The 25,315-nt window shown below is 35.3% G+C and overlaps 1 protein-coding gene across 2 annotated transcripts in view; it reads left to right on the forward strand.

The window, feature by feature from the left end:
- srgap3 (SLIT-ROBO Rho GTPase activating protein 3) overlaps positions 1-25,315 on the forward strand; it is a 99,735-nt gene that overhangs the window by 36,897 nt on the left and 37,523 nt on the right. For both annotated transcript variants that reach the window (XM_088636376.1, XM_088636377.1), the window contains exons 2-4: positions 1,250-1,445; positions 11,373-11,535; positions 24,415-24,477. In XM_088636376.1, coding sequence (XP_088492502.1) covers positions 1,250-1,445; positions 11,373-11,535; positions 24,415-24,477 — 422 coding nt within the window. The remainder of the gene's footprint in view (positions 1-1,249; positions 1,446-11,372; positions 11,536-24,414; positions 24,478-25,315) is intronic.

Here is a 25,315-nt window from a genome sequence, read left to right on the forward strand (position 1 = left end):
CACACTTCTGTTTAGAGCTAGAACAGCACTCAAGCTTTTTTATGATACAGATGATGTCTAATATACAAATTATTAATTTAATTGCATTTTTCTAGTGTACAAGTGTACATGTTGATGTGCATTATACTTAAAACAACTCTCATCTGTACTGCAGTTTCTCTTTTTTATGATAATGACTGATTTCATTTTGAGGGCCCTATGCAATTTAATAAAAGCAAAATTTATGTTCTGTTCCTTTAAAGGGGACAGGTTTTGTACAGACATGCTGCAAGCTGCAAATTATGGTACCTATTGACATTTGAGCTTATGATTATATGTCTAGTATTTCAGTAAGCTGTCTGTGTACATGCCCTGGAACTGTACTTCAGCACGGCAAGTTGTAAAGGAAACTTAGTAATGCCCAGTTTGCAAGCCTTCTCTTTTGCTGTTCTTTAAAATGAGCCACATTTGAAGTTATTATTTCTCAGAAACAGAAGCTCAGGAATGAAGGAAATGCGTTATAAGCCTTTTGGAGCAGGTATGTGTTTTGTCTAAGCTCTGTTCAGCTCACTACACAAGTGAGAAAGTTTTCTACATAAACTTCATACATACATTTATGTAAATTAAATAAGAATTATGTCAACTATCTGACTGGCAATTTTATTTGTGTTGGTTTTCTGTCTATTCAATATTAAATGTAACTGTAGCTGCTGTAACTTTTGAAATGCCTTTGTTGTGTTTTGATGAAAATGAAAAAATATTGTAGTTTTGATTTGTTATATAAGTGTCTTCAAGGACTCTTATTGGATTATGTAAAGCATTTGTTTAACTTGTTCTTTTTCTCAGAAGATTTGCTGGCAATCATTGTAGCAAACATTGGAAGCAGTATTGCAGTGCATGACTATCACTCACAGCTGTTTTCAGGGCACAGAGAGGCAGTGCCACAGTGAGCTTCCTTTTTCATGACAAACTTATAGTTTAACACTGTATTTCATCTTCCTTTAAACCTACAATACATGATGTGTCAAAATAAAATATATGGGTGGAGATATGGGTCACACTGTGCCTAATAATGTGAAAAGTTTGTAAAATATGTAGGTAAATTTGTAGCATTTCAGATGAAACCTTGCAAATGTGGGAAAATTGTGCTACTGTTTTAGTAACTGGTCCTGAAACTTTATTTAATTTGAAAAATAAAGTAAAGCTACAGTATACAAGTAGGTGAAAGTGAATTTAATCAATCCATTGTTTTTGTCTCTTTGCAAAACAGAGATTCGTAACCAATTACTGGAACAATTCAAATGCCTGGAACAACAGTCAGAGGCTCGTATACAGTTGCTACAGGACCTGCAGGAGTTCTTCCGAAGAAAATCTGAGATTGAACTAGAGTATTCCAAGAGCCTGGAGAAACTCGCTGAACGATTCTCCTCCAAAATCCGCAGCTCCAGAGAACATCACCAGTTCAAGTAAGTCAAATTATGTAGACTAGATCATGAGCCACACTGCCTGGCTCAAATAGGTAAAACGTATCTTAAAATGTGTACTCAAGATAATTCCAGAATTTTCAATGCTGCTCCTTCTCTTGTTTGTCTGTTTGCACAGTCAGATTCTAATGCTTTTGAAAGCTATTTTTGTTCTTTTCTCTTAATTAATATTGTTAATCTTTTGATATGTGACTATGTTAATTAATATTAAGGTATTAGATGTTAGAAACAGAAAGGCCCACTCACTCCAATGTTTCAGCAAAAGTAAAAAAAAAATCTGTAAATTTCAATATACTGTAGTACTTCTTACAATCTTGTTTAGACTGAAGACTCAGACCATGTAAAAGATTGTCCTTTGAGGCAGGGCAGTACAATAATGAGACCCACATAATAAATGAGTTTAACTTGAATCACATAGATGACTAATTCACTGTTCTGCGATTATGCCAGAAATATATATTTTTTCACAATATACTGTATTTAATGTGCTTTGGTAGATGAGCTTAGTGCCATGCTAAAGTATTCAGCAGTTTACAGAGTCTGTTGTGCCAAAAACAGATTTTAACCATAGTATTTTAAACGAAAACAGGTTTTATTTTCCAGTGAACAAACAAAGACCAAAAGTCTAGTATAAATTTAGAAACTATGTTGCATCTCCAAGTGTATTGCACAAAAACAAACAATTTAAATGGCTTTTGGTTGTCCAGAGTGTTAAAGCTGTTCTTAAAGCAGTGGGGATTTACATGTATAATTGAGCACAGCTGTTTGAATACATGCAGTCTATGCTAGGATCCTCCAGCCAGGCATACTGTAGGAAGCTGCAGAAGACATAGCGGTGTGCCAAATCTCTTTCAGAAAATTGCCACTGAGTTCCAACTCTGCTGCATTGAAAAAAATAACAGTACTCCCGAGAATTGCATTATCAGAAACAAATAGTTGATTCCATTACAAAATGTAAGATGGAAGTTTAGCAACAGAAGGAAATGAATAAACCTATGTCTGAGAAAGTATAACTTTTTAAAAGAGAATTCCAGATAGGATCATGTATTAGTATGATAATGGTAGAATACTGAAAGGTGTCGATTGAGTGCTGGTGGTTGGAAAGGATTGACAGTGAAACTTACTGTATATTCTTCTTTCTAAAGCCTAGACTTTCTAGAATTGTTGTCTTCTAAACATTAAAAATGCTATTCCCTGTGAATAGCAGGGACCGCAGCTGTCAGGCTGATGGGAGATTTCCCTTTAGCTCAAGTGGCTGGGTCCCTGTTGAGTGACGCCGGAGGCCCGGGTTCGAGTCCCCGACGATAGGGGGCTGACCTGAGGCGGCAGTGGTGAGGGCGCAGACCCATGTGATTATTAATTACAATATTATACGTGTTACAATATATGTTTATCATATTCTGTATATCTGTTGTAATTCTCAAATTTGTTGTTTGAAGTTGTAATATCAAACAAAAAATATTTTATGTGTTTGTAAAAAAGTATTTTTTGATTGTCTGATTGTTGTTTTTATGATTTGCTTAGCAGACACCCTTATCCTTAATAACTTTCAAAATGTACAAGTACAGTGTGGTAACAGGCCTCCCATTTCTTATGGATTAAAGTGCAGTGGTCTCAGTGCCCCTCTTGTTAGGATTCTGCATTAAATAGACAGCAGTTGGGGCCTGAGTAATAAGCTGGTTGTACAGATTCGAGAGGATTTTAGCAGCCTTGTAGAATCAGGCATTTAGCATGAATTTTAAAAAGACCATGGGTATTTCTCGCACTGTACATACTGTTCTTTACTTCTGTTTCTCAATTGTGCATGAGAATGCATGCCGATAATAATACAGTATATAGTATATAATAATATAGCATGTAAAAATATATTTTAATAATAATATTTTACTTATTTTACTTCAGTGCTGCTATATCCTCCCAGTTTATTTAAACACACTTCAGGCAATAATCTGTGATTTTGATTATGCATCTCGCCCATTAGCTGGATTAACCAGAACCACCTAATCTGTAAATATTCAATGCAATCCTGGTTTTATAGAGGGGCTTTTCGCACTAAACATCATGTGAATTCTACCACTTTTAATGTTAAAAATGCCTAACATGCACTTTGAGTCAGTTTCCTTTCTTTGGTTCTTCAAATCAGCTTAATTGACATGGTTTGAAGTTGAACAGATAAAGTCTCTAAAGAATTGGCACTTTTGAAGTATGTTCAGCATGACATAGACTAATCTCTGTTTTTTAGGTTCTGTTATTTTTGGTTAAGATGTGATAAACCTAACAGAAGTGAAAGAACATCTCATCTTACCATGGTCTGGTGCAATACTCAGTTCTGCTTTTCTTAGAAAACACAATTAGTTTTCTTTTTTGAATTCACCTCCAGCTGTTTACTCTTAAATGTTCTATAAAAAACACTTCCTAAGGTGTCAGTTACCAGTGTGTCAAGTACTGAAATGACTGTTAGTTTTACATGTAAATGACATTCTGTGTTTGTTTATATCTCTTCCTTAAACTGTATTCTACTTATTGTACATGCTAGAAATTAGGTAGTACCTTGATATGGAAAATGGATACAAATTAAAAGGTGCCAGTTAAATGAGTCATTAGAGAGAATAAGCACTTAACAAATTCCAGAGCAGTTTTAATATTCCACTGATGATTATATTATGAAAGGCAAAATGCTTTTCCTGATGTAAAAAATATTTCATAGACATAGTAAAGTTCATAAGAAAGGGAAATTGCACCGAAAGAGAAACAAGTCATTCTGTAAATATAGATGGCTGTAAATAAAAATGTAAATAAAAATCTGTCTGGAAGGTTGTCGGTTCAAATCCCACAGCTGGCAGAGGAATCCTACTCCGTTGGGCCCCTGAGCAAGGCCTTTAACCCCAACTGCTCCAGGGGCGCCATACAAATGGCTGACCCTGTGTCTGACCCCAAGCTTCTCTCCCTGTCTGTGTGTCTCATGTAGAGCAAGCTGGGGTATGTGAAAAGACAAATTCCTAAAGCAGGAAATTGTATATGGCTAATAAAGTGATCTCTCTCTTATTTATTAATTGAATTCATGAAGTGAATAGAGACTAGTGGCTAGCCTGTTGCAGGAAAACAGAACCTATTAAATAATTCCAGGCAGCGTTTTACCTCAGGTGTGAAATAGGAACAGGATTGAGCTATCATTTCTCTCAATAAAACAAAAACATTAATTGTTCATTTGTTACTTGTGCTTGAACTTCATTTTGAGAATACCAAGACCTCTTTCTCTTGGTGGAAGCCTTTTTTATGTTCTTAAGTTCAACATAAGCATTCTTAAATGTGCAAAACTGCAAAAAAACAGTGCCTATTGTCCTTTCTCTTAGTAATTTGTGTTTTCTGCTTTCTGAGTTGTCTAGAAAAAAATAATTTTTTAATGCCCCTTTCTTCTGTGCTGTAATGGAATTTCCTGATAATTTAAATCTTAGTTTTCTCAACATGCCCTGTCCTAATCTGTGAAGCCCCTCCTCAAACTCCACTTCACTGTTGATTTTTCATACTGTATGTGTATGAAGACTATTGAAAAGAGATGATTGTCTGCAGTTTCACAGCCTCTTTAAAAAAGACATTCCTGGCTCCGTGTACAGATCTTGTCCATTTAACCTGTTTCTCTGGGTGGTGAAGTGTTACAAAGAAATGAGCAAGTTAAGATACAGTGCATTTCAACAGTTTTTGTATTTATAGGGTATTGAGTACTTTCTTTTGCCTCTTTAAATAAAAGTTCAAACTTTTAGTTGAACAAAAGAGTTGTTGTACTTTGTGACATTCGTTTGGACTTTTGTTGGCCAAAAAATAGAACGTTAAAAATAAAATTGTAACTGTATTGTAACCAGACTGAATCATTTAGGTTAATGCGTTATGTGTCACTGCTAAGGAGCGACCATGTATTGAATTCAACCCCTCATACTTTCATTTTTGTTTTCACTGAGTCAGCTAAGTGTTTCTGGCCTTTATGTGCAGCAGAAGTGCATTGCTTTGGAGCTTCTGTTTGAAAGCACAGCCATGTGAAGGAGTTAGCCACAGGAAATGTGTGCTAGTTTTGTTACTATAATGTGTGAAACCCGTGTGCGGTGTAATGTTCTATAGGTTTGAGGAAGCACTTTTGTTCACACTAATACCCTGTTTTTCTTTCTATGTCTCTCAGTCTCCCTTTGAGAAATTTGATGGGTATGAAACAGAGTCAAAGTGCTTTATTATGCTTTAAATGGTTTCATCCTCATACAGTATAAAACTAACCCCTTGTAGGAATGGGAGAAGCAGTTCACCATAGCTGCCTGACACAATATTGTTCACTAATTATTAATGTATGTTCATGAATAAGAAAATAGTCACGAATGGCTCCCAGTAGAAAGCATAAGTTATTTATGGTTTTCCACAACTAGCTACTAGAAATAGCTGAGTGATAGCAACCTTCATATTCCTGCTGTTATTCATCTATGATGTGATTTACAGTACTGCACTGATTAATCAATTATCTTAGTATGTTGTAAATGAGGTGAAATGTATAAATTGCTTTACAGTCTGCCTTTTGCTTCATGCAATAACATGCCTAAAATGATTTCTCTGTGGAGAATGCTTATAGATGAGACGTATCCGACACTGGTCAGTAAGCCTTGAGCCAGACATCCAGTTTTCCACTAGATGATTGTTGTTTTTGAATTTGCTCTCCAGAGGAATGTGCCTCAGCCTCTTTCCAGGTTATTGACAGCAGTGGTTTTAATGTGTGCCATCCGTGTTATTTACTCAGTTTAATTATTTATATCCTTTTCCTTGACATCAGTAGCACAGGTAGTGCATTAGGGTTCTGAGCCTGATAACGCATGGCATGCAAGTTACGTTTTGTACCTTGTGCCTGAGCTGGATGTTTGACAAGACCAAAATAGGCAGTGCCATCGCTGCACTGGCCTGAACATCCACAGCCAGCAGCCTGGTCCTTCAATTTAGCGCAGCTTCCGCACATGTTTAAGCGACTGACAGTGCAGAGCTTTGCAGCTGGATATCATCAAATTTTGGCAGGAGCCCTGCGATAAAAAAGAACAAGCTAAAAGTGCCCTAGATGCACAGATTACAGGCAGCATATTTAAGGAGCATATTTTAGCTGTGAAGTTGGCAACGTGCGAGTGTGTTTCTCCCTGGGTTTGATTATTGATGCCATCCTCTTTACTCGTGGGTTCAAAGAAATTCGGGAGACTTTGGCTGTCAAGATGAATCAAAGAGCGCCCTAGGTTTCTCGGGATTTGCACTCATTTGCTCACACATTTGGTAAATGCATGCTTCTTGAGGAAGCCGAATAGATTAATATTACATTTGTTGCAATCAAATACATGTACATGTGAAATACAGTACATTACAAAAGCTCAAAATATCTTGAGTGGCAGCTTCCTTCTGGGTTTCAGTGCATCCCAGGAAGTGTGTAACTTTTCTTTCTTGATTGCTCTATATGTACACAGCACTTCTGTTCTGAGACATTTTTATTTGGTTATTTGACTTTCAACTAACAGCAAAATTGGTATTAGAGTTGGTACTATGTGTCCACAGAAAATGAAAATCATATGATTGCAGCTTGGGGAAATTAAGTAATTGCAAAATAGTTATTGTACAGTTTTTAGCAAACAGTTCAGGGATATTCAGAAAGGTAGATTTATATTATGAGATATTTTTTACACTGTGCAACATCCTGTTGTTTCAGAGGAGTCATTGTTCTCTAATGCCATTTTCCTCTGAGGTTATAAACTCACAGAAGCACACAGTGAATAACACAAAGAGGGCAGCAAGCATCTCATTTGAGTACGGGCTTTTTACTACACTGTATACTGTATTGTGAAAGAATGATGGCTTCTAAACCTTGAATGCCTCCATGGAGATATAGGAGTAGCTAACCTTATGTGCTAGATATCTTGTTAATAAGTATACTAGTGTTATTTTACTGGTCCTTTTATAAATTCACATAAAATGGTAAAAGTTTTCAGTTTAGCTTTAAAATAAAGCTAAACCAGTTAAAACCATATAGATTAGTATTGTACGAATTACTTTAAAATATATATAAATAGATTGCACAGAGCAGATGTGATTATTATTATTATTTTTATGATTATTGTCACAGGCAGCTTCCACATTATTTGTAATTAAAAATAGAAAATAGGTCTATTAAGATATTGCTTGATATAGGCTAGCATTAGGGTATAAAGAAGTATACAGATCTAAAAATGTAAAATACAAGTGCATGAATCTACCTGTAGTTGATGGGGGATTAGTGCAGATTCACAGGGAGTTGTTTGATTCCTGGTAGTCCTAATGTGTATACCTTGTTAGTCAAATCTTATTTATCACTTTGTATTGTAGTTGCTTAAAATAGCTTTGTAGCCGCAAGAAAACCATTTTATGTACAGATCAATATTGAATTTCAAAAGAATAAAGTAAGTAATTTGATGGCTTTGTTTCTATCAGAGTAAGCTGAATGTAGGTGATACCTTGATAAGTGTGGAATGCAAAAAATATTATTTTATTTTATTTTATTTAGATGCTTAATTACCTGGGAATGTAAGCATTCCTGAGCTTTAAGAGGTCTGTTTGCTTTCTTTGTGTTCTTTGGAACATACATTAGTGTTAAAGGTACAATACTTTGTATAATGGCAAGCAAAATCCATTATTATGCTGCTCGTCTGACATTTTAAAGCCATTATCTAACCAGAAGAGATATGGGATGGAAAAGTTAAAATCAAATTTTGGACGTTTTAATGAAAGAAAAATCCAGAAGAAGTTAAAAATTTAAAATGTGCTCTTCCTTAAAAAAGATTTAGATAAAAAATTTTACGTATTTTTTCAGAGTAATAGCTCTCTAGGGTTCATTTAAAATTTACTAAGCTCATCTATACCAGTGGGAAGATTGCTAATTGAAACTGGCTAGATGCCGCTGCCAAAGTTTCATCTATGCATCTTTGAGCTTTGACTAAATGAGAGAAGAGATAAGACAGTGTTTTAGTAAATTCAGAATTTCGATCTTGCACTTTTCTTACTCACCTGGAATGTACAAAGATAATTAAGGGAAAATTTATCTTCATAGTGAAGTTGTTTTTCAGTAATGTATTTTAGAAGGACACTAATATTTGCTTCCATTCATCAACATGGGTCTTTTGAATTTACATTTAAGAAAACTGGTTGTAAGATAGTGGTATATTTATTTTCATGTCAATATCGTCTCTACAACATAATCTAATTCCATTAAACAATAACTAATTTGTAGCTTTTGAATCTGTTGTTTTGTCAGTCACATGCTAATCTTAATCTTGAATTTAATGTTAACTTAATTTTTTAATACAATCTTAATTAGTGTCAGGGCTTTTAAGGCCCTTTTTAATTTATAGGTTTAGGTGTGGTTTCTCTTGAAAAACATTAGTAAAATACTACTCTGTTTCCCTTTTTCAAGAAATCTAAAGAAATAGAGAGTCAGTTCAAGAGTTTATCTCTCTCCACTAGATGTTTATGGCTTTTACAGACCACAGATATGCCTCTGTTGCACAAAATATTTGAATAGCTGCTTTTATAAAACGGAAATAGCCTAGAACCCGATAAACAGAAGATGAAATAATGCTTTGTTCAAGCCTTGAATTTTATTGATACTTTCTGTTTTGGGCTTTGCATTTTTATGTAGAGATAGGTAAATGAATTGCAGACAAGGGTAAATGAGCTTAGCTGTCTGGGTCTGTTAGATATTAAATTGATTTTAAATGTTTGACATTTCTTAAAACAGCAGAAGGAATTCTTTTATTCTGTTCTTCCTTTTTTGAAATAATTGCATTCACTAACATTTATTCCTCTAAAAGTCATTTAATTTGAAAAATGCATAGTTTTTTCATAGGAAAGTATTGATTCATATTTGTTTTATTTTCCAGACAACCTTATCTAGGGGGATTTATCACCTTTACAAACTCTGACATTAAACTTGTAAATGCAGATGCAAAGAACCAAATGGATATTATTCCATTTGAGCAAGTACAATAATGCTAGTATAGACTAGTATATGTGATGTATTACATAGTGCTAAACAAAGACAAAATCCGTAAATTAGGTTGCAAGTATCCTGACAGTTACAAGCAGGCACGTGTAGTGCAGATACAAGCTAGTAATGTAGATCCCCTATTGGTATGTGTTCCACATTTCCAGAGAATTAGTGCAACAAGTGTGTAACATTACCAAATTGTGAATTAAATTGAGTACAGCGTAACGTAAGAGCTGCTGAAGGATGCAGATGAGAGCTAAGAGATCACAGGTGCCGGTTTAACAGATGCATCTTGAGGAGGCACCAGAAGGCGACTGGGGACTGAGCAGTCCTCAATGCTGTAGGTGGTTCACTCCCCCACTGAGCAGTAAGGCTGAGACAGTAGAAGAATGGATGGGGGTACAGATAAGATAAACATATATTTTGGCATGACATTCAGGTGACAAAGACAAAGTTTGAATGCGAGGAGCAATTACACAGTACAATCCCAGACCCTTCCAAATCTTGAAAACAGTTGTTCTGCGATGAGATTCTTCTGAAGCCTAAATCTGAAACCTTAATGAATAATCACATACCACTGACACATGTCTTTAAACCTGACCTTGTTTTGTAAAGCACAGTTTGAGTCAAAATTGTGCTTGTTATGTGCAGTGTACTCCACCCTATGGAAGCCCGTTTCCGCCAGGGAGGAAAAAAAAAACGCGCTATGCTATCTCAGAATTGCGACTTAGTATCTCAGAATTGCGACTTAGTATCTCAGAATTGCGACTTAGTAACTCAGAATTCCGACTTAGCAACTCAGAATTCCGACTTAGCATCTCAGAATTGCGACTTAGTAAGTCAGAATTGCGACTTAGCAACTCAGAATTCTGACTTAGTATCTCAGAATTGCGACTTAGCAACTCAGAATTCCGACTTAGTATCTCAGAATTGCGACTTAGCAACTCAGAATTCCGACTTTATATCTCACATTTGTGACTTCGAAATAGCCATATTCCATTGTCTGTCCTTTTGTTATTGTAACGGATTCGGGTTCTAGGGATTGTGCCCTCGCCGCTCCCACCCTAGTTCGTGCCTCGCTGCACTGGCTCGAACCTGAGTCTTGCCAGCTGAGCTAAAGAAGACCTTCTTTTTTAAGTAAAAAAGGACATACAATGGAAATACGTAAAAAGTATGTTTCAGCTTTTATAATTGTGAATTCTTCTGGATGTGAAGTGCCTATTTCTGTATCTTATTTCATATTCTGTCTACGTAAATAAAAACTATTTGGTTGCAGTACACCACCCTCCCCTGTGCATAACAGGGATGCTGGCCGCCAGGGCTAAAGAAAGTGTTCTTAAAGAAAGTGAGCCAGTGCAGCCAGGGCACAAGCCCTAGAACCCGAATCCGTTACAATAACAAAAGGACAGACAATGAAATATGGCTATTTCGAAGTCGCAAATGTGAGATATAAAGTCGGCAATTCTGAGTTGCTAAGTCGGCAATTCTGAGTTGCTAAGTCGGCAATTCTGAGTTGCTAAGTCGCAATTCTGAGATGCTAAGTCGCAATTCTGAGATGCTAAGTCGCAATTCTGAGATGCTAAGTCGCAATTCTGAGATGCTAAGTCGCAATTCTGAGATACTAAGTCGCAATTCTGAGATACCATAGCGCGTTTTTTTTTAACTCACTGGCGGGAACGGGCTTCCATACCACCCGGATGGTGTGTAGGCATGTAGAGCTGTTATCTTGTCCACATTTGGCATGTTCTTGTTGTGAAAAAGCACTGTTCAGAAATATATCTGCTTTTTTTTTTAACATCACAGGACGTGTACAGTACAGTATATGCACTCTGTATTTGTCTTGTCTGAAGTTTTGATTGCTGTGAACTTTTGCTCTGTTGCAGGAAGGACCAGCACCTCTTGTCCCCAGTGAACTGCTGGTACTTGGTCCTCAATCAGACAAGGCGAGAGAGCCGGGATCATGCCACTCTCAATGACATCTATATGAACAATGTGATCGTTCGGCTGTCTCAGATCAGCGAGGATGTAATCAGGTTGTTCAAAAAGGTCAGTTCAATTATTCGTATATTTTCATTTGTTCTTTTCCTATGTACCACATAAAGTAAATATAGACAGATTAACTTGTTTTTTGGAGATGTCATGGACTTAGTAAGGAAGAAAAGACCAGTACTATGTGTTAATTTGAAATATTTTGGCTCTTCACACCTAGAGCAGAACAATGAAAACAACTATGTCACTATTAATCTCCTTGGGAAGTTTTGTGTTCCAATACAGTGATATTCATTCGGCTTCCCCACTGTGCAGCCAGGAAGAAAGCAAAGCAAGTGCATTGCAGAGATGTCTGAGGTCTTACCAAAACATTCTTCTGTATTTGAAGTTACAGCAGTTATGTTTTCTGCAGGGGACTCCTGACATTTTCTCTCTTCCCACTTACCCTGTGTTATAGTACAAGAGCGCGTACCCTCTCTTCCTGTAGTAGAAAAGGAATGTGCTCACAGTGCTTACAGCAGTATTACACAAATCAGACATGAAGCCTTGGTTTAGCAAATGCTTACTCAAAGCAACACTCCTACAATTTTGAGGTCATTCGGACTCCTGAATGCCTTTTGGATACATCTTGTTGCTTAGCCTAATGCTGATAATTGATTTCTTAGTGCTTGGAGCATTAAATACAAAAAAGCCTAATGAGCGGTTTGCTCTACAGTATATGCACATCACGCCACTCATGTTTGCTTATTTACTTTGTGTAAAGAAGTGTAGCCAATAGCTAGTTTACCTTCATATTTGTTATCTGTCTTGAATTACTGTATCTGAGCTATCTGGGATGTCTGTTACAGTAGTCTGCAATAAATAATCTGGAATTATTAGCTGTCGTTATGCTCTTACTAGTAAGTTATCTGAGTGTTTAATTTTGCATGCAGTGTTTTTTTTAATTAGCCACAGATTTTCTGTACTATTCCAATCACTCCTGTTTAGGAGAAAAAAAACCTAGTTTCTGAATTTGTGAATTATAAAGGAGATAGTGTTCACACACAGATAGTGTGGGCCTAAGTGGACCTGTTGTCTTTTTTTTTAATAGTTCCATCTGGACCCTAGGCTCCCTCATAATCTTCTCTGTTCCACACTTAAAAGGTTCAGTTTCTGTTGGCACAGATTTTGTCTTTTCTTCCCAAGAGCTTCTAAATAAAATACTTTGGTGGAATAAACAGCAAGACAAAATAAATATGACTTCTAAATCTCTGGTTAAATATTTTTGATAAATACAATATACATTATACAGTATGTGGTATACATGCTGCACTTTTCAATATAGTAGACTAAAATGACATTCTTATGGATACCCATAGAAAGAGGCATAGAAGTGTTTTCAAATTGTGCATTGTGCAAATGTTGAAATGTCATGGTTTATGAAAGGATATAATTGCAAATACATATTTAAAGGCTGCTTTATTGCTGAAGCAATTTAAATGGCAAACCTGTATGTTTCTTCTCTTGGTTTTGCAATGTTTTTGCTTTTAACAATTAAAACTGAGCTTCAGAATGAGTCGAAATAAACACGTGGTGTAGGGTAATAATACAGATAAGGAAAAGGAGAAGTTAGTGTTGATATTGTTTTAAGATAAAGGGCTTTGTAGCCTTTTGAAACATCTTCTGTAGTTAACATTTTCTTTCATTTGATTTTAATTGATAAAATGAAAAAAGTAAAATGACTATATAATTTTATATTATTGTGTATTGTCACAGCTGTTGAAGATCTGTTTGCCAGTGGTTTTTAGTTTGGTGTAGGTTTATGTCTGTTTTTCATTCACTAAAAAAGTCAAAATTTTCACTTCACAAATATAAAATAACTTTAGAATAGGTCACTTGTTCTTCAGCTGATGGTAAATTCTGCTGGAATACTTTGGTTAAATAACCTTTGTTTCTGATTAATAACTGGTATATGTACAGTAGTTTTGTAGCACTGTCGCATTACAAACAAAGGCGGAAATGTCATATCCTGGAACTCAGTAAATTTGTTAAAGGAACAGAAAATTGCCCTCCCATCGTTTCCTTTTATGCCATTATAGTAGACACCCCGTAATGTAAAAAATGACAACAGCTTCAGCGATGCATACTGATTGCCATCTTTGGCTGCCAAGAATTTTCCACAACACGATTTTCTCGTCGTGCAATCTGTCAAATGCAATTTGATATTTGGATAAATAGCGTAAATTGACACGCTTGTTAGGAGTTTGAGGCATACAGACCCAGAGAGGAACAGGAGAGAGAGCCTGCTGGGAGTGTTTTGCAGCATTTGTCCTCCAGCTGTATGTTCGCAGTCTCTGGAGAGCAAGATGGAGCAGGAGAGCCTGAGTGAATCACAGGCTTCTGTTCCATAGGGAGCGGCTCAGTGCCTGGCGCAGAATGCTGATCAGCACTTTTGTTGGGCCTCTATATACGAAAAATGCTCCTTCTTGTATTGGGTTTGATGGAGCAGAAACTAAGGAAGAAATAGTCTCGAGTCTTTCCATTTTTTTTAAGCGTCAGACGTTCCACTGGGCATAAATGAAACAGGTTATGGATTGATTTAACTGCAGATTGATGGTGTAAATTGAAAAGATCACTGAGAGTGTAACTTGAAACCTCTGTTAAGGGTGAAAAATATTTATGCCCAGTATATGCTAAACCAGCAAAATAAATGAATGCAATTTGATGTGATTGAGGGGGCCTTTTTCTAAGATTTTTTGTGCTTTGAAATTAGCTCAGAAATATAATTTGCATGTTTATCTACATGGAGTATCTTTCTAGATTAAACAAATTTTGACATGCTTTTCAAAAGGAGTTTAACAATATATTTTTTTCTTTTACATTCAGTGTTTGGTTTCAATAAATGATGGTACTCTATAAACTGTACAGGTGCTGCACTATCCTATTCAACTTCAGTAACCTTTTAGTGATTCATTTCGATTGATAAAAAGCTTGCCTGGTGCTGACTGCAGAGGACTGCTGTTCTCCCTATTTATCAAATAATATTAAAGTCTACAGTGATTTATGTACTGACATAATTTACAGAAATAATTAACTCTGGTTCCTTGGATGAGCAGCTAGTTAGACAGAGGCTTAACTGAAAGGGTTCTCTTTCAGACAACCAAAATAAATTCAGAGTAACACAAGGATCCAATACCTGCTGAGCTGAAAGATGATGCATATGAACTGTATATTTATAGAAACTTAAAGAATCATTGATTTAGGAGTGGGGAGAATATTCTGTTATCTTTAGAATAATTCAGTATATCCTTCAACCACCTAAAAAATGTGCAGTGTTACTGTTATATTTTTATTGCTTAAATCATTTTTCAAAATTAAACCTAATTTCTACTTGATTTTAATATAGAATGTACTTTTAAGTCGTTGTTATTGTGTGATATAATACAAAACTTATTGTTTATTGTTTTTTACTGTTTTGTTTTCATTGATGTGCATTTATACATTAATGTGCATACTGTGCATACTTCCAGTTCTAGCCAATTTCAGGATCTTTGCTCATTATCAGAGCACAGGTGATAGTGAGTAGTGAAAATGACATTTTTACCCTTTCCTTCACATTATTTGCACATACCTTCCTATTTCTGACCTTTTACTCTGCCTGTTGTGCCCTGAAAAAAAGACACTGACATTCATATATTATCCTTCATAACAAATGTGCAAAATCAATATGTTAGTTTTAAGAGTTATTTTGTAATCACATAGCTTAATAATTGTTGTTTACTTAATAATTAATAATTGTTGTTCACTTCCCCAATGGAAAAGAAAGACTGAGAACACAATTAAATGTAATGAGCTAGTAGAAGACTTTGTGAAGAGAAATGCATTTTCACATCTGACTCTGTAAGTGCAGTAAGTACATATTGAATATTAATATGGAATTTTACAACTAAAGGGAAATTGTGGTAGCTGAGCATAAAAACAAGTCGAGCATAACGTGTCTAATTGTCATAAACAATATTAATTTAGGAATATAAACATATTATATACTCTGTATATGGCTTGTATTGGTATTTTAAAAAATACACACCAGTCTTCCACTTTCTTCATAAGCATTTTAAGCATCAAAGTCTTTCATTCCATTACATATTGTGGTTATTTTGGAAAGTTTTTTAAGTGTACCTTATGACTATATTAAGTTTATATACTTAATAAAAAGTTATAGTGTTTTAACCTTTTCTATGAATACTTTCGCTTGTTATCACAGTACAAAAACACATACTTTTTAGAATTTTATTAATAGGGAATATAATATGGAATCACGTGTCTAAAGAAATTAATAACTATATAATTATATTCATATAGTTCAAATTATTACTGTAGTACACTTTCTATGTAAACATCTGCATCAATTTAACTCAGTTGACATCAATTCAACCGCGATTACTTGGAAACATTTTCCAGTGGTCATTGTCAAGTGGCATTTTGGTGTAATGCCTTTGGCGTGTGACTCGCATAATGGAGGTTGGGGGTTCCAACCCAGCTCTTGGCATGAGTTTTCTTTTAACAAATAAACATTTATTTGAAAAACTAAAATAGTAAATATTATCGACACTATAATGAATTTGTTGGTATTTCTAAATATCATAACATGTTGAAAGTTAAGTGATTTATTAATAACTAATAATTTCAAACTGCTTGTATTTTAAAATTGTATTTTGTTCGGAGAGATTTGTCACTGTTTTCACAACCTTCAATTTATTAAACGTCTGTTTTTGAGACAGGGTGTTCCAGAACTCTGTTTAATTTCTGAAACTCCCTCTGTTTTCTATGAATATTTGCGCTCGTTATCACAGTAAAAAAACTCATACTTTAAAGAATCTGCTAAATAGGGAATAAAATATGGAATCGCTTATCTAAAGAAATTGATAATGATATTAATTCAAGGATCTAAATATATGTATTTATATAGCTGGTAGTATTACTTTAATCCACTTTCTTTGTAAACTTGTCGTAATAAGAATCGAGAATAACTGCGGTAAAAAATATACCACAGAAAGCATAATAATATGTCTTGTCATTATTAACAGTATTATTTTAATAATAATTTCAAGCTTCTTGTATCTTTTTCAGAATAATTTTTTTTCTTCGGTTTTCATAACCTTTGCTTATTAAAATGCCTATTTATGAGACACAATGTTTCAGTTGTCAATAACCTCGTGAACAAATAACACAGAGCCTGCAACCTACAGTACAGGTTTAAAGATCGTGATTTGTGAAGAATTTCACAGCTTTTATTTAAACAATATCTAGTACCTGGTTGCATTTTTAGAAACCTTAGTTTGAATAAAGCAGATCCCAGGTGCAAGTGACTTCATAACGCGAGAAGGCATTATGCTATATTATGTATGCATCAGTTGAAGACTTCTGAAGTCTCTCAAAAACATAAAAATGTAACATAATACTGTTTGGCATGATGGGCAACTGATTCTTTTAATTTGAAAGAAAATCCAAAATAAGAAAAAATGACGTGTGTGCCTAAAATAGACATTTTAAAACCATTTAAAAAACGGGTTTAGTTAAAAACATGAAATCCACAAAAAAAAATTCTTCTTTGTGATCATCTTAGAATCTTTGAGTAAGCTGTAAGTTTTTTTTCTTTTTAATTAACATTTTAAACACTTTAATTTTGTAAACCTAACATGCATTTCGCACAGATACAGTACAGTCACATTCTCCTGTCTTCCCGTGGTGTGAACCAAATTAGCAGGTGACTGATAAAATAGAGCAACGTCCACTGAGCTCAGTCAGAGAAGCGGTGACACCGCAAGGAGACCGTTCCGCAGCTTGCAGTGTTTATGTATCTGCCTTTAAAACTTAATAATTGAATTTAAAGCCATCGTTAAACAAACCAGAGGCTTATTGTACTTTCCAATGATATTACACATGGAAAGATTATACATTTTAATCGTTTTTTAATTTTTTTAAAATAAATTTTAGAAGACTATTTTTGATTGTATTGTACAGACTATTTTTGGTTGTATTCCTGAATGTTATGTCACAGTGCAATATTTTATATACATCTAAATAAAGTCAGGTATCAGGTGCATAAACTATTAGTAATCAATAATTAGTATTAAAATTCACACTGTGATAAATTGTTGCACTTCCACATCTTGTAAAAACATTAATTTGCTAGACTGTGTTCAAACATATGTTAAATCATATGTTAAAAGTAAAATACAAACCTATAAAATAAAAAATTAAGCTAAAATATAATTTAAAATTGAACCAGGATACACTTTTTTTCTGTCTCTCCCTCCTCTCTCCCACCCACTGCTATTCGGACACAGAATGGTTAAAAATGGGGACAGGTCAGGCAGTCAGAGGGAAGGGGGAGGGAGGAGGCATCTTCCCACCTCTATGGCTAAAGTGCCAAAGAGGAATGGCTTGAGCGACATACAGAGCCAAAAAAGTTTGGTGCCGTCTTCTCCGCTTTAAAGGTACACTCTTTGTGGAAGAATTTTCACCTCAAACATTTTCCCACCAGCTAATACGCAGAAGCAAACTGAATGTAAATTGTATTAAAACTAACACTCTATGGGCACTACACTGTGAGTAATGCTGCCCACTTAACTTCTTTCCCACAAATTTCACAGGGGCAAGGTCACGTAGCTGATTCACAACTGGATACAATTTTATCTTGCCTCGTGAAAGCAAAAATTCAGATATTTGTCAACATATTTACTAAAATTATCCATCTCGGTAATCTCACTGTACGCCCCAGTGCTCACTCAATGCTCACACTTCCAGTAAAATAAAAAAAAACGTTTTCCGCATTACCACCTCGCACCAGGGGGGAAGGAAAAGTGCCGGCGGTCATTTATAACACTCTCCATTGCTCTGCCCAACCCCACTGGACAAATTAAAACTCATTCAAAAGGGTGTGGTGTGTTAACACAAACTCTGCTTAACAGAGCCGCTTGTAAGAGCAAGGTGACTTTCTGCTCAGTTAAATAAAACTACAGTACAGACAGATTTTAAATTCTTCAAGCAAAATTAGCTCTTTGTCAAAATCAGCTACTTCACTAGCAGTTACACGACTTCTCAAAGGGTACCTTTTGTCTCTCGTGCAAACTCAACAAAGGTTTATTTTTTAGAATTCCGAAATTTAAACGATATGCCTCAGGGACTCATTATAGTATTGTAGCGAAGAGAGTTCACCCCCTCCCTCCCAGCCGGGTCTCCCCTCCCGCTGTTCCAAGGCCGTATGGCTTCAAAGTATGTGCAAAATATATTTTCTTATTCCAGTTATTAATCCGATCTATTTTTACTCATCCTGCTATGTAAAAATATATAGCCAAAAGGATCGCTGTAAAGGTTACAGTCCAAGCTGAAAAGACAAGAGTCAACGTGCCTTCTATAACTCTTCAGTTTACAGCTCATCCATGGTCATTCATTATTAATATTGTAACAAACAGCAAGCATACAGATGGTACAAGCTGGGTGCAGCGCAGTGACAGTACAACCCACTCCTCCCCTGAGCATAATAGGGATGTTGGCTTCCTGGGCTGAAGAAGGTCTTCTGTAGCTCAGCCGGCAAAACCACTGTTTAGCGATGCAGGAGACCTGGGTTCGAGCCTATTTGGTGAAGGATAAACCAGTTCAGGAGCAGCGAGAACGCAAGCCCAAGAACCCGAATTCGTTACAATATCATTAATAATATATTCTGTTTTGCATTTAAATTGGAATGTTCTAACAAATATAAGAAGAGACGATACACAATGTGTAAGTATAACCCTTTTCCCTCCTTTAACTTAAAGAATTCTGTGAAGAATTCCTAAATCACGAAACCATCACTTGTAATAGTTCATCCAGATACACACACTCACACCGTGGCCAACAACAAGCTATAGTGGTGGAGTATTTTTATATATTCGGCTGTGTAAGAAACAAAGCAGTTCTCTGATCGGGCTTTGAACTGCCTGGGTGCAGCACACTACATGACTGTCCATTGACTATTACCACTATAAGTACAATAATATATATATATATATTTTTTAAAATGAACATCAAATGTTTCCAAAATGTCCTCTTGTGATATTTTAGCTGCTTAGTTGCACAACTCCATTAAAAAAATCGTTTGCCCATTTTGTGGATAAGCTGTTCCCCGATTACTGGCAATTGTAAAAAAAAAAAGCCTTCCCCCTCCCTCTTTTAATTTAAAGATTTCCGTGAAGAAATCCTTAAACCCTGTTAAATGACGCTGATGGACCGGGTTCAATTCCAGGTGGTGTACTATATAGTACAGTTTAAACTTTTTTTTTTTAATTCCAAGTTAAATTGTTGGGTGATTACTGGCTGCTGACATTTGGATTAAGATAAAATATAGCTTTTCTCCATTCGGATGTAAACCTGAAAGGGACACATCATGTTCACAATGAGCTATAATAGTGGATTATTTTTATGCATTTGGCTATATGAGAAACAAACCGAAAGTAATGTTCTGATCGGGCTTTGAACCGCCTGGGTGCAACATTACAGTGCTCATTACCACTACAAGGACAGTAGAAGTTTTTTTTTTAAAAAGAAACGAATGTCAAAATGTTTCTAAAATGTCCACTTGTGATACTTTAGCTGCTTAGTTTCACAATTCCATATTAATATATCAAGTGATGTTAAATCACTACAACATTTATCTTTTTATAATAACAGCATGTAGTGTTCTTACCACATATTCTTAGAAAAGTATAAAACGTTATAACTTTTTATGAAATACAGAATATAAGCCTAATAATGTTAGAACAAGCATGTTAAAACCAGAACCTACTGTAAGTTACCAAGTTAAAGACTTTGATGCATAAAATATTTATGCATAATTAAATTATTTATGATGGAGGTGGAAGGTTGTGTACTTTTGTCCAATTGAACAATCTTGCTTTTATAAAATGTACTGACTTTTTAATGTTTAATGGTTAACATGCTGTAATACACAGTTTAAAATGATAAAAAGTCTAAAAAGTATACAACTTAAATTCTTAATTGTAAAAAGATTGTCCCTCAGCAGTGACTTTGATTGGAAACCGGACATTTTCTGGCGACAGCTCAAATGCTGTACATGAGACGTTAAGCTTTATTAGCTCCACCTCGCATTTTTACAAGGTACTTCAGGATACTATTGTCCTATTTAGAAAAACATGCAGTATGTTGAATGGCTAGATCTGTATGTAGCTAAAATTCTCCAGTGATTAGAGTGATACACTGAAGGCTAGATTAACTTCTGTCTTCATTCCTTTAATTTTATCAGAAACCAAAACTTAACATAAAAGGTTTGCCACTTATAAATCTGGATGTAAGAATTTGCCAACTTTAAAGAATCCAACTTTTAAGTTTAGAACTAGATTGGGATGTAGGAGATGAAAAACTAATAGTTGATACATTTGAACTTTTTAAAGTCCTCACTTTTTCAATTGGGAAGTAATTAATTTAGAGCATCATCTACTGCACTATTAAGCAGGTCTTTGTCAAATGCAAAGAATGTAAATGGGTCATTTACTGCAGCTAAGCATTAACACCAGCTGTCCTTGTGTCCTTGAACAGATAATAGAAATTTAAAAACAGTATTTTTTAGACAGAATCAGTTTCTGTTGATTGATAATTTGACAGAGTAAGTCTAGCTATAGCCCACATTATTAATGCAAAACAGCTTTGTACGGTACTTTATTGTCCATGTTACCAATTCAGTCTACTTTGTGACACTTTTCTTTGTTGATCATTCAGTAGTAGACACCTTTTCATTCGTCTATGTTTGATGTGACTTTCTGCAACACTTTACAACTTGTTTTTAACACAGAACAGTCTTTTTAGGCATGGTGGTTACATTTTAACTGCTCTAAAATTGTTCCTGAATATGCTTGCTTGCAATGGCAGAAAGAGAAAACATCTCTTTTTTTTGAAAAACAAAAATATGTTGTGTATACTCTGAAACCACTAAATGCTGTGGACTATGAAAGCCACATGTGCATTTCACAATATGGAACTTTAAATAAATGCCAAGAAAACAAGAGTTAGTGCTACACGCAAGCAGACTTGAGCCAGCCACACTTCAACCTACACTATAAATAAAAATAGACAGCTTGTGGAGCTTGTTCCTTGTTTAAAACATCTGGGTAGATACATTGATAACAAATTAAACTTCTCAGACAACACAAAGTATGGTTTTAAAAAAGCCGTGCTGAGATTATTTCTCTCAAGAAGGTTGAGGAGTTTTGATGTAAGCAAACACATCCTTGAGCTGGCTTACACAAGTCTGGGGGAGAATGTGCTCTCTTTTCACATCTCTACTTGGTATGGGAATCTTGGTGTCAGGGATAGAGACAAGCTCTCAAGGATTATAAACATACTGTAGGCAGCAAAATTATTGTTCAGAAACGGAACCAGCTGAACCAAATCTGCACTAGGAGAAAGCAGTGTTAATAGTAAATGACGCCTCACATCCACTACACTCCCAATTTGAAAAATTAACATCTGGATGATGTTGCAGAGCACCAATGGTTACGAAAAACATTTTTAAGAAGTCGTTCATTCTGAGTGCCACTACTCTTCTAAACTCTGATGTGTGAGCCCCTTTAGTGCATTGCATTGACAGCATATAGATGCATGCAGTTTATGCTTACATATTTGTACTGTATTGTTTTACTAATTATAATGCATTAGTTGTATAAATCTGTAAAAGCTACAGAATGTTTTGTTTAGTTTCTGTTTAATGTTTTTATCATTGTTGAAGTGAGGCCAAAGAAAATGTTTCACTGTGTGTGGACAATAAATTAGATTCTGATTCTAGTCAAGGGTCACTAAATTAGCCTTTCCTACCCATGAAGCCACAGCCATCTACATGAGTATTTTTGTTTACTGTCCAAAATGGCCTGCTTTTTCTTTTTACGTTTCCTTGGCTAAAGTACAGTATTAGCATTATTGGCTAATATATTTCAGATAAGGGCTCTACAGACTTGAGGTCATGGGTTTGAAGCTATTATAGACCTTCATAGAGTATTGTTGCTCTGTTCCTTTACAGAGATAATCTTAATGAACAAGTTGATCTTCAGGGATGCTCCGTGTTCCAGTAAAACAATCCCAAAGAGGCTTATACATTTTTAATATTTTAAAATAGCAGCTAATTGGCAGCCCACTGTCACAGATTCATGATTAAAAGACATTAGTAATTTTCCTTTTATAAAGAAGGATCCACTTCATACAGTTAAACCTCCTTAATGGTCCTTTAAGTGGAGGAAGCAAACATTGTGACACAAAGGGGGTTTTACTTTATCAAAAAGTTAACCACTAACTTCAAGGCTAAAAACCTATCTTGAAAATTTGGATTTGTCAACCAAGATTTCTTGAAACTTGTTAGACCCAGAAATGTTCGTCCATACTGTAACAGCAATTTATTCCTTTCCATTTTCCTGCATGGAAAATTACATCTCATAAGCAAAGTGTCTTGTCCGGAAGAGCTTTGTACAGAAGGTCTGTCTCATCCAGTATTATACTTGTTGTCTGCATAGTACCCATCTAGTAGTAAAGGCAATCTTGTATAAAATTCAGAGACATCATCCTCAAAAACAGATGCAGACTCACCAGCTGCTACTTTGATCTTACTGCTGTCTCTCTTTTTAAAGTGTTCCAAAGAAATTTGGCAAAATCATCTGGCTTTTCAGCAAAAAGCAGCCAGCTAATAGATATGTTTTGGCCACTCAAGAATTTAAAGCAGTTCAGTAGTGCTTCTGCTAAATACTGATATTTTCCTGTATGCATTCTTTAAGTAGTGGAGGGAACATAAGAATTGTGATAGGAACATCAAATTGCATATCATTTTGTAGCAATTTTTGAAATCATTGATGGATGCCTGAAAAGAATGTCAGCCATAATTCCACAGCAGCCTTTGTGGCTAATGTTGCATCTGTTTACTTAAAAGCTTTTTCCATTTTTTATCTGAAATCAGTAAAGCACTATATTGGCATGCAAATTAGGCTTAATTTGTTTTAATAATCGTGTTATACCAGAAATTATTGTGTGTCTTCAGGGTTTTCAAGACCAAGTTAGGCCAGACACAAAATGTTAGTGAAAGATTAACAGTTTAAATTACTTTAATTGGCACAAGTGTTAGAATTAAGAATGTTTCTGCTGACCTTGGGGCACTTCCAACAGATACAAATAAGCAAGTAGCAGTATTAAGTGGATTTGACTGGAATTTTTAATTATTATTGTCATAATTTGAATTTGATATTATTTGAAATGTTAATCGGAAGTCCTAGGGTCATTTTATGTGGTCAGTGAATTAGATTAAATATCAGTCAAGTTTCATGTCTATATGTTTATGCAGTGATTTTTGTAATGCTAAGGTTCTTTGCTTTTTTATGTTGTTGTATAAGCCAAACTAAATACCTGAAGGTTAATAAGTTGTACATTGTAGCACGATATGTTGACAGTACCTGTATCACAGCTCCATCCTTTCTTTTGATTGGCCTCTTGGCTATTATTGGCTGGAGTTTTGTTCATTTAAATCTGAAATATTGTGACATTCAGTGGACAAGGGTACAATTGTATTTTCAAAGTCTAGGTATTTTTTGTTCAGGTTATGCCTCTACATACAGTCCATCCTCATTGTGGAAAAAAGTTTTAATTTTAAGGTAGCAGGTCTTGTAATGCCACTTATGGGTTATATCTTTCTGATTACTTCTTCTGGATTCTTTTTTTAATACAAAGACAGACTGTACCTTGAGTTACTCAAATGACAGAAAAGGTTTTGTTGTTGGGGGGGGGAAATCTAAGCTGCTTTCTTATATGTAGAATACCTGTTTCTCTTACATACTGCTCTATGCTTCTGTATTTTCCAAAGTGAAGTTGAGGTTCTTTAAACTAGCATGATGGAATTTGACTCAGTTGTGTTTTTAACTTTTTCAGAGCAAAGACATTGGCTTGCAGATGCACGAGGAGCTATTTAAAGTCACAAATGAGCTCTACACGGTGAGTAAATTCATTTTGTCTTTTGATTGCCTGTAACTGTTTGGAGTCTCAAGTTGTCTTATACTAAAAGCCTGTGATCACAATTTGGCTGCTGAGTGTCAGTTTGGTTAGGTGGACTTAAGTCTGGTTTCAGTAGGCAGAGAGGGTCTCTTAGAGCAATAAAATAGAAGATGGCTCTGACACGTATATATTTCAGAAGACAGCATACATGGTTTTCACCATCCTACCTGGCAGTGCTGAGTTAATGAGCAGTTACTGTTTTCTAGTTCAGAAGGGGATAAAATAAAAAAAAATGGCTACACTAGAGATTTCTGTATATTTTTACCAATTAATGAAGTAATATTGTATAGTATCTGGTTGGCACAGTATTACAGGGCTTAACATTGCTGCCTCACAGTGCTGGGGCCCTGGGTTCAGTTACGGACCGGGGTGCTATCTGCATGTAGTTTGTATGTTCTTCCCGTGTTCACATTGGTTTCTTCTCATAGTCCAAAGACATACTGGTATGTTAAACAGGTTCTGGAAAAACTGGCCCTGGTGTGAGTGTGTGTATGTGTTTGTGTCCCATCCAAGGCGTAGGATAGACTCCAGTTCTCCCCCGATCCTGAATTAAAGATTAAAGATTAAAGATGGTTGAATGGATAATACAGTACATATCATAGAGAGTGCAATTTCTTTCTTTATTAAATTACTTTATTTTTTATTAATTTGATTTACATTATCTTTCACAGGATATTTGCACAATGTCCACCTTCACAGGAGTGGTTGTTTGTGTCAAAGCAGGCTGTAGCATTCCAATTGCACAAAAATCATAATGTCCTATACAGCTCTGCATTTT

The sequence above is a fragment of the Lepisosteus platostomus genome, chromosome 6 (assembly GCF_059453375.1).
Source record: "Lepisosteus platostomus isolate fLepPlt1 chromosome 6, fLepPlt1.hap1, whole genome shotgun sequence".
In the NCBI taxonomy this organism is placed as follows: Eukaryota; Metazoa; Chordata; class Actinopteri; order Semionotiformes; family Lepisosteidae; genus Lepisosteus; species Lepisosteus platostomus.